This window comes from Sander vitreus, chromosome 16 (genome assembly GCF_031162955.1).
Source record: "Sander vitreus isolate 19-12246 chromosome 16, sanVit1, whole genome shotgun sequence".
In the NCBI taxonomy this organism is placed as follows: Eukaryota; Metazoa; Chordata; class Actinopteri; order Perciformes; family Percidae; genus Sander; species Sander vitreus.
Window position 1 is genome coordinate 230001 of NC_135870.1, and position 16431 is coordinate 246431.

Genomic DNA, 16431 nt, shown 5'->3' on the forward strand with positions numbered 1-16431 from the left:
TCACTGTACCTGTGTCTCTCTCTGTCTTCATGTGGTCACTGTACCTGTCTCTCTGTCTTCATGTTGTCACTGTACCTCTCTCTCTCTCTCTCTCTCTCTCTCTCTCTCTCTCTCTTCATGTGGTCACTGTACCTGTCTCTCTGTCTTCATGTTGTCACTGTACCTGTCTCTCTCTCTCTCTGTCTTCATGTTGTCACTGTACCTGTGTCTCTCTCTGTCTTCATGTTGTCACTGTACCTGTCTCTCTCTCTCTCTGTCTTCATGTTGTCACTGTACCTGTCTCTCTCTCTTCATGTGGTCACTGTACCTGTCTCTCTCTCTCTGTGTGGTTGCCGTAGCGATGAGCCGGTGGCGGACATCGAGGGTCACAGCGAGCGAGTGTCCCGAGTGTCCTGGCACCCATCAGGGAGGTTTCTGGGAACTACCAGGTAACAATCTCTCTATATGCCTATATACAGCATAAATATATAAATATACCTATATACACCATCCCTATATCTATATACACCATCCCTATATCTATATACAGCATAAATATACCTATATACAGCATCCCTATACCTATATACCTGCATAAATATACTTATATATGAATATATACAGCATACCTATATCTATATACAGCATAAATATACCTTTATATAAATATATACAGCATCCCTATATACCTATATACAGCATCCCTATATCTATATACAGCATAAGTATATAAATATACCTATATACAGCATCCCTATATCTATATACAGCATACATATATAAATATACCTATATACAGCATAAATATACATGCATAAATATACTTATATATAAATATATACAGCATACCTATATCTATATACAGCATAAATATACCTATATATAAATATATACAGCATCCCTATATATACAGCATAAATATACCTATATATAAATATATACAGCATCCCTATATATATATATATATATATATATATATATATATATATATATATATACATACACAGCATACCTATATCTATATACATACATACACAGTATACCTATATCTATATACACCATAAATATACCTATATATATATATATATATATATATATATATATATATACACACACACACGTATATACAGCATACCTATATGCAGCATAAATATACCTCTATGCAGCATGAATATACCTATATGCAGCATAACTATACCTATATGCAGCATACCTATATGCAGCATAAATATACCTGTATACAGCATACCTATATACTGCATAAATATACCTATTAGCAGCATACCTATATGCAGCCTAAATATACCTATATACAGCATAAATATACTTATATGCAGCATAAATATACCTATATACAGTATAAATATACCTATATGCAGCATATCTATATGCATCATAAATATACATATATACAGCATAAATATATTTATATGCAGCATAAATATACCTCTATACAGCATAAATATACCTATATACAGCATACATATATGCAGCATAAATATACCTGTATACAGCATACCTATATGCAGCATAAATATACCTGTATGCAGCATAAATATACCTATATGCAGCATACCTATATACAGCATAAATATACTTATATGCAGCATACCTATATGCAGCATAAATATATCTATATACAGCATACCTATAACTATATATACCTATATACAGCATACCTATATCTATATACATGATAAATGTACCTATATACAGCATACCTATATCTATATACACCATAAATATACCTATATACAGTATACCTATATCTATATGCAGCATAAATATACCTATATGCAGCATACCTATATGCAGCATAAATATACCTATATACAGCATACCTATATACAGCATAAATATACCTATATGCAGCATAAATATACCTATATACAGCATACCTATATACAGCATAAATATACCTATATACAGCATACCTATATTTTTATACACCATAAATATATCTATATGCAGCATAAATATACTTATATGCAGCATACCTATATACACCATAAATATACCTATATACAGCATACCTATATACACCATAAATATACCTATATACAGCATAAATAACCATATACAGCATACCTGTATATATATACAGCATAAATGTGCCTATATACAGCATACCTATATCTATATACACCATAAATGTACCTATATACAGTATACCTATATGCAGCATAAATATACCTATATGCAGCATACCTATATACACCATAAACATACTTATATGCAGCATAAATATACCTATATACAGCATACCTATATCTATATACACCATAAATATACTTATATACAGCATAAATAACCTATATACAGCATACATATACCTATATGCATCATAAATATACCTATATGCAGCATACCTATACACTGCATAAATATACCTATTAACAGCATAACTAAATATAAATATACCTATATACAGCATAAATATACCTATATCCACCATAAATATACCTATATGCAGCATACCTATATGCAGCATAAATATACCTATATACACAGTATAAATATACCTATATACAGCATAAACATACCTATATGCAGCATAAATATACCTATTTACAGCATACCTATATACAGCATAAATATACCTATATACAGCATACCTATATACAGCATACCTATATCTATATGCGGCATATATACAATATACCTATATACAGCATAAATATACCTATATACAGCATAAATATATATACACACTTATATACAGCATACACAGTATAAATATACCTATATACAATATACCTATATGCAGCATAAATATACCTATATGCAGCATATCTATATGCAGCATATCCATCCATCCATCCATCTTCATCCGCTTATCCGGGGTCGGGTCGCGGGGGTAGCAGCTCCAGCAGTATATATACACATTTATATACAGCATACCTATATACAGTATAAATATACCTATATACAGCATAAATATACCTATATGCAGCATAACTATACCTATATGCAGCATAAATATACCTATATACAGCATAAATATACCTATATACAGTATATCTATATACAGCATGAATATACCTATATGCAGCATACCTATATGCAGCATAAATATACCTATATACAGCATACCTATATGCAGCCTAAATATACCTATATACAGCATAAATATATATATATATATATACACGCCTATATACAGCATAAATATACCTATATACAGCATACCTATATACACCATAAATATACCTATATGCAGCATACCTATATACAGCATAAATATACCTATATGCAGCATAAATATACCTATATGCAGCATAAATATACCTATATACAGCATATCTATATGCAGCATAAATATACCTATATACAGCATAAATATATATACACACACGCTTATATACAGCATACCTATATACAGCATACATATACCTATATACAGCATACCTATATCTATATACAGCATGAATATACCTATATACAGCATATCTATATCTATATGCAGCATAAATATACCTATATACAGCATAGATATACCTCTATATAAATATACCTATACACAGCATAAATATACCTATATGCAGCATACCTATATGCAGCATAAGTATACCTATATGCAGCATAAATATACCTGTATGCAGCATAAATATACTTATATGCAGCATACCTATATACACCATAAATATACCTATGTACAGCATAAATATATCTATATACAGCATACCTATACCTATATGCAGCATGCATATGCCTATATGCAGCATAAATATACCTATATGCAGCATGCCTATATGCAGCATAAATATGCCTGTATGCAGCATGCCTGTATGCGGCATAAATATGACCTATATACGGCATGCATATGCCTGTATGCAGCATAAATATGCCTATGTATGCAGCATATCTATATGCACCATAAATATGCCTATATGCAGCATACCTATATCTGTATGCAGCATAAATATGCCTATATACAGCATGCCTATATGCGGCATAAATATGCCTATATGCGGCATGCCTATGCCTATATGCAGCATAAATATGCCTATATGCAGCATAACTAAATATAAATATGCCTATATACAGCATGCCTATATGCCTATATGCACCATAAATATGCCTATATGCAGCATGCCTATAATGCAGCATAAATATACCTATATGCACAGTATGAAATATGCCTATATGCAGCATACATATGCCTGTATGCAGCATGTACATATGCCTGTATGCAGCATAGAAATATGCCTATATGCGGCATAAATATGCCTATATGCAGCATAAATATGCCTATATGCAGCATAGTATGCCTATATGCAGCATAAATATGCCTATATGCAGCATGCCTGTATGCAGCATACATGTACCTATATGCAGCATAAATATGCCTATATGCAGCATGCCTGTATCTGTATGCAGCATAAATATGCCTATATACAGCATACCTATATGCACCATAAATATGCTATATGCAGCATATGCCTATATGCAGCATAAATATGCCTATATGCAGCATAAATATGCCTATATGCAGCATAAATATGCCTATATGCGGCGTACCTGTATGCGGCATAAATATACCTATATGCAGCATGCATACTATATGCGCTATATACAGTATGCCTATATACAGCATAGCATATGCCTATATACAGCATGCCTATATCTATATGCACCATAAATATGCCTATATGCAGCATGCCTATATGCAGCATAAATATGCCTATATGCAGCATGCCTGTATGCGGCATGAATATGCCTATATGCAGCATGCCTATATGCAGCATGAAATATGCCTATATGCGGCATGACCTGTATGCAGCATAAATATGCCTATATGCAGCATGCCTGTATGCAGCATGAAATATGCCTATATACAGCATGCCTATATGCAGCATGAAATATGCCTATATGCAGCATGCCTGTATGCAGCATAAATATGCCTATATGCAGCATACATATGCCTGTATGCAGCATGCCTATATGCACCATAAATATGCCTGTATGCAGCATGCCTATATGCGGCATAAATATGCCTATATGCGGCATGCCTATAATCTATATGCATCGTAAAGTATGCCTATATACGGCATGCCTGTATGCAGCATGGAAATATGCCTATATGCGGCATACGGGTAAATATGCCTATATGCAGCATGCCTATATGCACGCATAAATATGCCTATATACAGCGTATGTCTATATGCACCATAAATATGCCTGTATGCATGCCTGTATGCAGTATGCTATATGCAGCATGCCTGTATGCGGCATGAAATATGCCTGTAATGCGGCATGCCTATATGCAGCATAAATATGCCTGTATGCAGCATGCCCTATATGCAGCATGAAATATGCCTGTATGCAGCATGCCTGTATGCAGCATGAAATATGCCTATATGCGGCATGCATATACCTATATGCAGCATGAAATATGCCTGTATGCGGCATGCCTATATGCAGCATAAATATGCCTATATGCAGCGTAAATATGCCTGTATGCAGCATACATATACCTATATGCAGCATACCTATATGCGGCATAAATATGCCTATATGCAGCATGCCTGTATATGCATAAATATGCCTATATACATATGCCTATATACAGCATAAATATGCCTATATGCATGCATGCCTATATGCGGCATGCCTATATGCAGCATAAATATGCCTATATACAGCATGCCTATATCTATATGCAGCATAAATATGCCTATATGCAGCATGCCTGTATGCGACATAAATATGCCTGTATGCAGCATGCCTGTATGCAGCATGAAATATGCCTGTATGCGGCATGCCTGTATACGGCATAAATATGCCTATATACGGCATAAATATGCCTATATGCGGCATGCCTATATGCAGCATAAATATGCCTATATGCAGCATAAATATGCCTATATACAGCATGCATATGCCTATATGCGGCATAAATATGCCTATATGCAGCATACCTATATACATATATACCTATATGCAGCATGACATATGCCTATATGCAGCATGCCTATATGCTACGCATAAATATACCTATATGCAGCATACATATACCTATATGCAGTATACCTATATGCGGCATAAATATGCCTATATGCAGCATGCCTGTATATATACCATAAACATACCTATATACTTCATACCTATATGCAGCATAAATATACCTATATGCAGCATAAATATACCTATATACAGTATACCTATATGCACCATAAATATACCTATATACAGCATACCTATATCTATATACACCATAAATATACTTATATACAGCATACCTATATCTATATACACCATAAATATACCTATATGCAGCATACCTATATCTATATACACCATAAATATACCTATATACAGCATAAATAACCATATACAGCATACATATACCTATATGTAGAATAAATATACCTATATACAGCGTACCTATATGCATCATAAATATACCTATATGCAGCATAAATAACCATATGCAGCATACATATACCTATATACAGCGTACCTATATGCATCATAAATATACCTATATGCAGCATACCTATACCAATATACTAATAAATATACCTATATACAGCATAAGTAAATATAAATATACCTATATACAGCATACCTATATCTATATCCACCATAAATATATCTACATGCAGCATTCCTAAATGCAGCATAAATATACCTATATACACAGTATAAATATAATTATATGCAGCATACCTATATACAGCATAAATATACCTATATGCAGCATAAATATACCTATATGCAGCATACCTATATACAGCATAAATATACCTATATACAGCATAAATATACCTATATGCAGCATAAATATACCTATATGCAGCATACCTATATGCAGCATAACTATACCTATATGCAGCATAACTATACCTATATGCAGCATAAATATACCTGTATACAGCATACCTATATATACCTGTATACAGCATACCAATATACACCATAAATGTACCTATATACAGCATACCTATATCTATATGCAGCATAAATATGCCTATATGCAGCATGCCTGTATCTGTATGCAGCATAAATATGCCTATATGCAGCATGCATAAATATGCTATGCCTATATGCAGCATACCTATATGCAGCATAAATATAGCCTATATACAGCATAAATATGCCTATATGCGTAGCATAAATATGCCTATATACAGCATACCTATAATCTATATGCAGCATGCCTATATACAGCATATATATATGCCTATATACAGCATGCCTATATGCACCATAAATATGCCTATATGCAGCGTATGCCTATATGCAGCATAAATATGCCTATATGCAGCATACCTATATGCAGCATAAATATGCCTATATGCAGCATACATATGCCTATATGCAGCATAAATATGCCTATATGCAGCATAACTATAATATAAATATGCCTATATACAGCATACCTATATGCAGCATAAATATACCTATATGCAGCATACCTATATGCAGCATAAATATACCTATATACAGCATACCTATATGCAGCCTAAATATACCTATATACAGCATACATATGCCTATATGCAGCATAAATATACCTATATGCAGCATATGCCTATATGCAGCATAAATATGCCTATATGCAGCATACCTATATGCAGCATAAATATACCTATATGCAGCATGCCTATATGCAGCATAAATATACCTATATGCAGCATACCCTATATACAGCATACAATATGCCTATATGCAGCATAAATATGCCTATATGCAGCATGCCTATATGCAGCATAAATATACCTATATACAGCATGCCTATATGCGGCATACATATGCCTATATGCAGCATAAATATGCCTATATGCAGCATGCCTATATGCAGCATGAAAATATACCTATATGCAGCTATATATGCCTATATGCAGCATACATATGCCTATATGCAGCATAAATATGCCTATATGCAGCATAAATATGCCTATATGCAGCATGCCTATATGCAGCATAAATATGCCTATATACAGCATGCCTATAATGCAGCATAAATATGCCTATATGCAGCATATATCTATATACAGCATAAATATGCCTATATGCAGCATGCATATGCCTATATGCAATATGCCTATATACAGCATAAATATGCCTATATACAGCATAAATGTACCTATATGCAGCATAAATATGCCTATATGCAGCATGCCTATATGCAGCATAAATATACCTATATGCAGCATATGCCTATATACATCGTAAATATGCCTATATACAGCATAAATATGCCTATATGCAGCATGCCTATACCTATATGCAGCATAAATATATCTATATGCAGCATAAACTATATCTATATACAGCATAAATATGCCTATATGCAGCATACCTATGTCTATATGCAGCATAAATATACCTATATACAGTATACCTATATGCAGCATAAATATACCTATATGCAGCATACCTATATATACCATAAACATACCTATATACTTACATGCCCTATATGCAGCATAAATATACCTATATACAGTATGCCTATATGCAGCATAAATATGCCTATATACGGCATACCTATATCACCATAAATATGCCTATGCAGCGTTCCTAAATGCAGCATAAATATACCTATATAAACAGTATAAATATACCTATATACAACATACCTATATGCAGCATAAATATACCTATATACAGCATAAATATACCTATATACAGCATAAATATACCTATATACAGCATAAATATACCTATATACAGCATAAATATACCTATATGCATCATAAATATACCTATATACAGCATAAATATACCTATATGCAGCATACCTATATACAGCATAAATATACCTATATACAGCATACCTATATCTATATGCAACATAAATATACATATATACAGTATACCTATATACAGCATAAATATACCTATATGCAGCATAAATATACCTATATACAGCATAAATATATATATGCACACTTATATACAGCATACCTATATACAGCATAAGTATAACCATATAGAGCATACATATACCTATATACAGCATACATATACCTATATGCAGCATACCTATATGCAGCATAAATATATCTATATGCAGCATACCTATATGCAGCATGAATATACCTATACGCAGCATACCTATATGCAGCATAAATATACCTGTATACAGCATACCTATATGCGGCATAAATATACCTATATGCAGCATACCTATATGCAGCATAAATATACCTATATACAGCATACCTATATACACCATAAATATACCTATATACAGCATACCTATGTCTATATACACCATAAATATACCTATATACAGCATACCTATATGCAGCATAAATATACCTATATGCAGCATAAATATACCTATATGCAGCATACATATATACAGCATAAATATACCTAATATACAGCATAAATATACCTAATATACAGCATAAAAATACCTATATAAATATACCTATATACAGCATACCTATATACACCATAAATATACCTATATACAGCTTAAATATACCTATATGCAGCATACCTATATATAAATATACCTATATACAGCTTACCTATATCTATATACAGCATAAATATACCTATATATAAATATACCTAGGTATAGCATAGATATACCTATATATAAATATACCTACATACAGAATACCTAAATACACCATAAATATACCTATATGCAGTATACCTATATCTATATACACCATAAATATATCTATATACAGCATACCTATATATAAATATACCTATATACAGCATACCTATATCAATATACACCATAAATATACCTATATACAGCATAAATATACCTATATGCAGCATAAATATACCTATATGCAGCATACCTATATGCAGCATAAATATATCTATATACAGCATACCTATATCAATACCTATAGATATACCTATATACAGCGTAAATATACCTATATACAGCATACCTACATGCACCATAAATATACCTATATACAGCATAAGTATATATATGTATACACACATGTACAGCATACCTACATAAAGCATAAATATAACCATATACAGCATACATATACCTATATACAGCATACCTATATACACCATACCTATATACACCATAAATATACTTATATGCAGCATAAATATACCTATATGCAGCATACATATATCTATATACACCATAAATATACCTATATACAGTATACCTATATGCAGCATAAATATACCTATATGCAGCATATCTATATATACCATAAACATACCTATATACTTCATACCTATATGCAGCATAAATATACCTATATGTAGAATAAATATACCTATATACAGCATACCTATATCTATATACACCATGAATATACCTATATGCAGCATACCTATATCTATATACACCATAAATATACCTATATACATCATACCTATATGCAGCATAAATATACCTATATACAGCATATCTATATGCAGCATACATGATAAATATATCTATATACAGCAGAACTATATACAGCAGTACTATAACTACATATATATATTTTTACTCAGATCATACTGTCATCCCTTCTAACAAACAACTACTCACTTGACTTTGTGTCTGTCTCTCTCTCCCTCTCTGTGTGTGTGTCTGTGTGTGTGTCTCTGTGTGTAGTTATGATAACTCCTGGCGTCTGTGGGATCTGGAGGTTCAGGAGGAGATCCTCCATCAGGAAGGACACAGCAAAGGAGTCCACGATATCCACTTCCACCCTGATGGCTCGCTTGCTGCTACCGGGTACTAATACTGGCACTAATACACACTCGGATACTGGGCACTAATACACACTCTGATACTGGGCACTAATACACACTAATACACACTGATACTGGGCACTAATACACACTCTGATACTGGGCACTAATACACACTCTGATACTGGGCACTAATACACACACTGATACTGGGCACTAATACACACTGATACTAGGCACTAATACACACTCTGATACTGGGCACTAATACACACTCTGATACTGGGTACTAATACACACTGTAATACATGCTGATGATCTTGGTTAACATACTTCTCTCTGTGTGCCCGCCCCCTGTCTGTCTGTGGACCAATCATCTCTCTGTCTGAATGTCTGCTGCCCCGCCCCTCTCTGCTCTCGTCCAACCAGAGGGCTGGATGCGTTCGGCAGAGTGTGGGACCTGAGGACGGGACGCTGCGTTGTCTTTCTGGAGGGACACCTGAAGGAGATCTACAGTGTGCACTTCTCCCCTAACGGGTCAGCCAATCACAGAGCAGCACACAGCCAATCACAGAGCAGCACACAGCCAGTCACAAAATGTTTCAGAAAATATTAATATATTTTTGACAAAGTTTTCTTTGTGCCTTTGATGATTGTGTGTCGTGGTGATTGTGTGGTGATGGTGTGATGATTGTGTGGTGATTGTGATGGTGTGGTGATGGTGTGGTGATGGTGTGGTGATTGTGTGGTCATTGTGTGGTGATGGTGTGGTCATTGTGTGGTGATTGTGTGGTCATTGTGTGGTGATGGTGTGGTGATGGTGTGGTCATTGTGTGGTGATTGTGTGGTGATTGTGTGGTGATTGTGTGGTGATGGTGTGGTCATTGTGTGGTGTGATGATTGTGTGGTGATGGTGTGGTCATTGTGTGGTGATTGTGTGGTCATTGTGTGGTGATGGTGTGGTGATGGTGTGGTCATTGTGTGGTGATTGTGTGGTGATGGTGTGGTCATTGTGTGGTGTGATGATTGTGTGGTGATGGTGTGGTCATTGTGTGGTGTGATGATTGTGTGGTGATGGTGTGGTCATTGTGTGGTGTGGTGATGGTGTGGTGATTGTGTGGTGATGGTGTGGTCATTGTGTGGTGATTGTGTGGTGTGATGATTGTGTGGTGATGGTGTGGTGATGGTGTGGTCATTGTGTGGTGATGGTGTGGTCATTGTGTGGTGATTGTGTGGTCATTGTGTGGTGATGGTGTGGTGATGGTGTGGTCATTGTGTGGTGATTGTGTGGTGATGGTGTGGTCATTGTGTGGTGTGGTGATTGTGTGGTGATGGTGTGGTCATTGTGTGGTGTGATGATTGTGTGGTGATGGTGTGGTCATTGTGTGGTGTGGTGATGGTGTGGTGATGGTGTGGTGATTGTGTGGTCATTGTGTGGTGATGGTGTGGTGATGGTGTGGTGATTGTGTGGTGATGGTGTGGTCATTGTGTGGTGATTGTGTGGTCATTGTGTGGTGATGGTGTGGTGATGGTGTGGTGATTGTGTGGTCATTGTGTGGTGTGGTGATTGTGTGGTGATTGTGATGGTGTGGTGATGGTGTGGTGATGGTGTGGTGATTGTGTGGTCATTGTGTGGTGATGGTGTGGTCATTGTGTGGTGATTGTGTGGTCATTGTGTGGTGATGGTGTGGTGATGGTGTGGTGATGGTGTGGTCATTGTGTGGTGATTGTGTGGTGATGGTGTGGTCATTGTGTGGTGTGATGATTGTGTGGTGATTGTGTGTTCAGGTACCACATAGCGACAGGAAGTGGAGATAACACCTGTAAGGTGTGGGAGCTGAGAAACAGGAAGTGCCTGTACACAGTCCCCGCCCACCAGAACCTGGTGTCCGCCGTCCGCTTCCAACGTAAACACACTTCTCTGTTACTTCCTGTTTTCACTTCCTGTTTTTACTTTATATTTTATTATTTTATATTGTTGTTGTCTGTTTGTGTCTCTGACATCACTTCCTGTGTGTGTGCAGCCACAGATGGTCACTTCCTGTTGACGGGAGCGTACGACAACACGGCGAAGGTCTGGAGCCACCCGGGCTGGAGCGCCACTGAAGGCGCTCGCTGGACACGAGGGAAGGTAGGAGCAGCTCAACTCTGATTGGTCCGTTCACGCCTACAGGTGTGTGTGTGTGTAGTATAGTAGCTGTGTCTGTGTGTGTGTGTGTATTAACTGTGTCTCTGTGTGTGTGTGTCTGTGTGTGTGATAAATATACCTATATACAGCATACCTATATACAGCATACCTATATACAGCATACCTATATACAGCATACCTATATACAGCATACCTATATCTATATGCAGCATACATGATAAATATATCTATATACAGCAGAACTATATACAGCAGTACTATAACTACATATATATATTTTTACTCAGATCATACTGTCATCCCTTCTAACAAACAACTACTCACTTGACTTTGTGTCTGTCTCTCTCTCCCTCTCTGTGTGTGTGTCTGTGTGTGTGTCTCTGTGTGTAGTTATGATAACTCCTGGCGTCTGTGGGATCTGGAGGTTCAGGAGGAGATCCTCCATCAGGAAGGACACAGCAAAGGAGTCCACGATATCCACTTCCACCCTGACGGCTCGCTGGCTGCTACCGGGTACTAATACTGGCACTAATACACACTCGGATACTGGGCACTAATACACACTCTGATACTGGGCACTAATACACACTCTGATACTGGGCACTAATACACACTCTGATACTGGGCACTAATACACACACTGATACTGGGCACTAATACACACTCTGATACTGGGCACTAATACACACTGATACTAGGCACTAATACACACTCTGATACTGGGCACTAATACACACTCTGATACTGGGTACTAATACACACTGTAATACATGCTGATGATCTTGGTTAACATACTTCTCTCTGTGTGCCCGCCCCCTGTCTGTCTGTGGACCAATCATCTCTCTGTCTGAATGTCTGCTGCCCCGCCCCTCTCTGCTCTCGTCCAACCAGAGGGCTGGATGCGTTCGGCAGAGTGTGGGACCTGAGGACGGGACGCTGCGTTGTCTTTCTGGAGGGACACCTGAAGGAGATCTACAGTGTGCACTTCTCCCCTAACGGGTCAGCCAATCACAGAGCAGCACACAGCCAATCACAGAGCAGCACACAGCCAGTCACAAAATGTTTCAGAAAATATTAATATATTTTTGACAAAGTTTTCTTTGTGCCTTTGATGATTGTGTGTCGTGGTGATTGTGTGTGTGGTCATTGTGTGGTGTGATGATTGTGTGGTGATTGTGTGTTCAGGTACCACATAGCGACAGGAAGTGGAGATAACACCTGTAAGGTGTGGGAGCTGAGAAACAGGAAGTGCCTGTACACAGTCCCCGCCCACCAGAACCTGGTGTCCGCCGTCCGCTTCCAACGTAAACACACTTCTCTGTTACTTCCTGTTTTCACTTCCTGTTTTTACTTTATATTTTATTATTTTATATTGTTGTTGTCTGTTTGTGTCTCTGACATCACTTCCTGTGTGTGTGCAGCCACAGATGGTCACTTCCTGTTGACGGGAGCGTACGACAACACGGCGAAGGTCTGGAGCCACCCGGGCTGGACGCCACTGAAGACGCTCGCTGGACACGAGGGGAAGGTAGGAACGCTCAACTCTGATTGGTCCGTTCACACGCCTCTGGGGGGGGGTGTGTGTGTGTGTGTGTGTGTGTATTGACCGTGTGTGTGTGTGTGTTAACTGTGTGTGTGTGTGTGTGTGTGTATTAACTGTGTGTTTGTGTGTGTGTGTATTAACTGTGTGTTTGTGTGTGTGTGTATTAACTTAACTGTGTGTGTGTGTGTGTGTGTGTGTGTGTGTGTATTAACTGTGTCTGTGTGTGTGTGTGTGTGTGTGTGTATTAACTGTGTGTGTGTGTGTGTATTAACTGTGTGTGTGTGTATTAAGTGTGTGTGTGTGTATTAACTGTGTGTGTGTGTGTGTGTGTGAGTGTATTAACTGTGTGTGTGTGTATTAACTGTGTGTGTGTGTGTCTGTGTGTGTGTATTAACTGTGTGTGTGTGTGTGTGTGTGTGTGTATTAACTGTGTGTGTATTAACTGTGTGTGTGTGTGTGTATTAACTGTGTGTGTATTAACTGTGTGTGTGTGTGTGTATTAACTGTGTGTGTGTGTGTGTGTGTGTGTGTGTATACTGTGTGTGTGTGTGTGTATTGTGGGTATTAACTGTGTGTGTGTGTGTATTAACTGTGTGTGTATTAACTGTGTCTGTGTGTGTGTGTGTGTATTAACTGTGTGTGTATTAACTGTGTGTGTGTGAGTGTATTAACTGTGTGTGAGTGTATTAACTGTGTGTGTGTGTATTAACTGTGTGTGTGTCTCCAGGTGATGGGTGTTGACGTGTCTCCAGACGGTAAACTGATCGCCACGTCTTCCTACGACCGAACCTTCAAACTCTGGCTGACTGAGTGATGTCACGGTGATGTCACGGTGATGTCATAACATCAGTGTTTCTGTTTTTTTTTTCTCCCGTTTTAGTAAAATAAAAAGTTTACATTTTGGATTTTTTTTGTCTTTCTTTCAAACGAATAAAATGAAGATTATTTAGTTTTTGATTAATAAATATCTGCCTGTTACCATGGTGACAGAAACCACAGTCCTATCATCTTTCTTCCAATTTTGTGGTTTTTCCGACAATTTATTTCAGGGTGTGTTACAGAAAGTATTTCGAAACGTGCTACAGATGTCCACGACACGCCGCTTCACGTCCCCCCTGCTCTGATAGGCCGTACAGCCTGTTTGATGCAATTCATTAATATTCAAAAGGTGAAGAAAGCATTTTGCACACGGTTCATTTAACACTAGTTATTCTAGATACTTTTTGTTGTTGTTCAACCTGTCTTTGTCACTTTGTTCATTTAATGTAAGGGGTACACGAGAACGGGTCACTGTTCATTTAATGTAAGGGGTAAACGAGAACGGGTCACTGTTCATTTAATGTAAGGGGTACACGAGAACGGGTCACTGTTCATTTAATGTAAGGGGTAAACGAGAACGGGTCACTGTTCATTTAATGTAAGGGATTAGCGAGCGGGTCACTGTTCATTTAATGTAAGAGGTAGCGAAAGCGGGTCACTGTTCATTTAATGTAAGGGGTAAACGAGAACGGGTCACTTTGTTCATTTAATGTAAGGGGTAAACGAGAACGGGTCACTGTTCATTTAATGTAAGAGTACACGAGAGCGAGTCACTTTGTTCATTTAATGTAAGGGGTAAACGAGAACGGGTCACTGTTCATTTAATGTAAGGGGTACACGAGAACGGGTCACTTTGTTCATTTAATGTAAGGGGTAAACGAGAACGGGTCACTTTGTTCATTCCTACATCTGTACGATGACAACGTCCAAGTGATGCCCTACATCTGTACGATGACAACGTCCAAGTGATGCTCTACATCTGTACGATGACAACGTCCAAGTGATGCCCTACATCTGTACGATGACAACGTCCAAGTGATGCCCTACATCTGTAAGATGACAACGTCCAAGTGATGCCCCACATCTGTACGATGACAACGTCCAAGTGATGCCCTACATCTGTACGATGACAACGTCCAAGTGATGCTCTACATCTGTAAGATGACAACGTCCAAGTGATGCTCTACATCTGTAAGATGACAACGTCCAAGTGATGCTCCACATCTGTAAGATGACAACGTCCAAGTGATGCTCTACATCTGTACGATGACAACGTCCAAGTGATGCCCTACATCTGTACGATGAC

The 16431-nt window shown here is 37.1% G+C and overlaps 1 protein-coding gene across 1 annotated transcript in view; it reads left to right on the forward strand.

Moving 5' to 3' along the window:
- prpf4 (pre-mRNA splicing tri-snRNP complex factor PRPF4) overlaps positions 1-15209 on the forward strand; it is a 20901-nt gene extending 5692 nt beyond the window's left edge. Inside the window, exons 10-15 of the mRNA XM_078271600.1 lie at positions 339-428; positions 10535-10657; positions 11044-11151; positions 12403-12521; positions 14185-14291; positions 15034-15209. Coding sequence (XP_078127726.1) covers positions 339-428; positions 10535-10657; positions 11044-11151; positions 12403-12521; positions 14185-14291; positions 15034-15120 — 634 coding nt within the window. The 3' untranslated portion in view covers positions 15121-15209. The remainder of the gene's footprint in view (positions 1-338; positions 429-10534; positions 10658-11043; positions 11152-12402; positions 12522-14184; positions 14292-15033) is intronic.
- The last annotated feature ends 1222 nt before the right edge of the window (positions 15210-16431 follow it).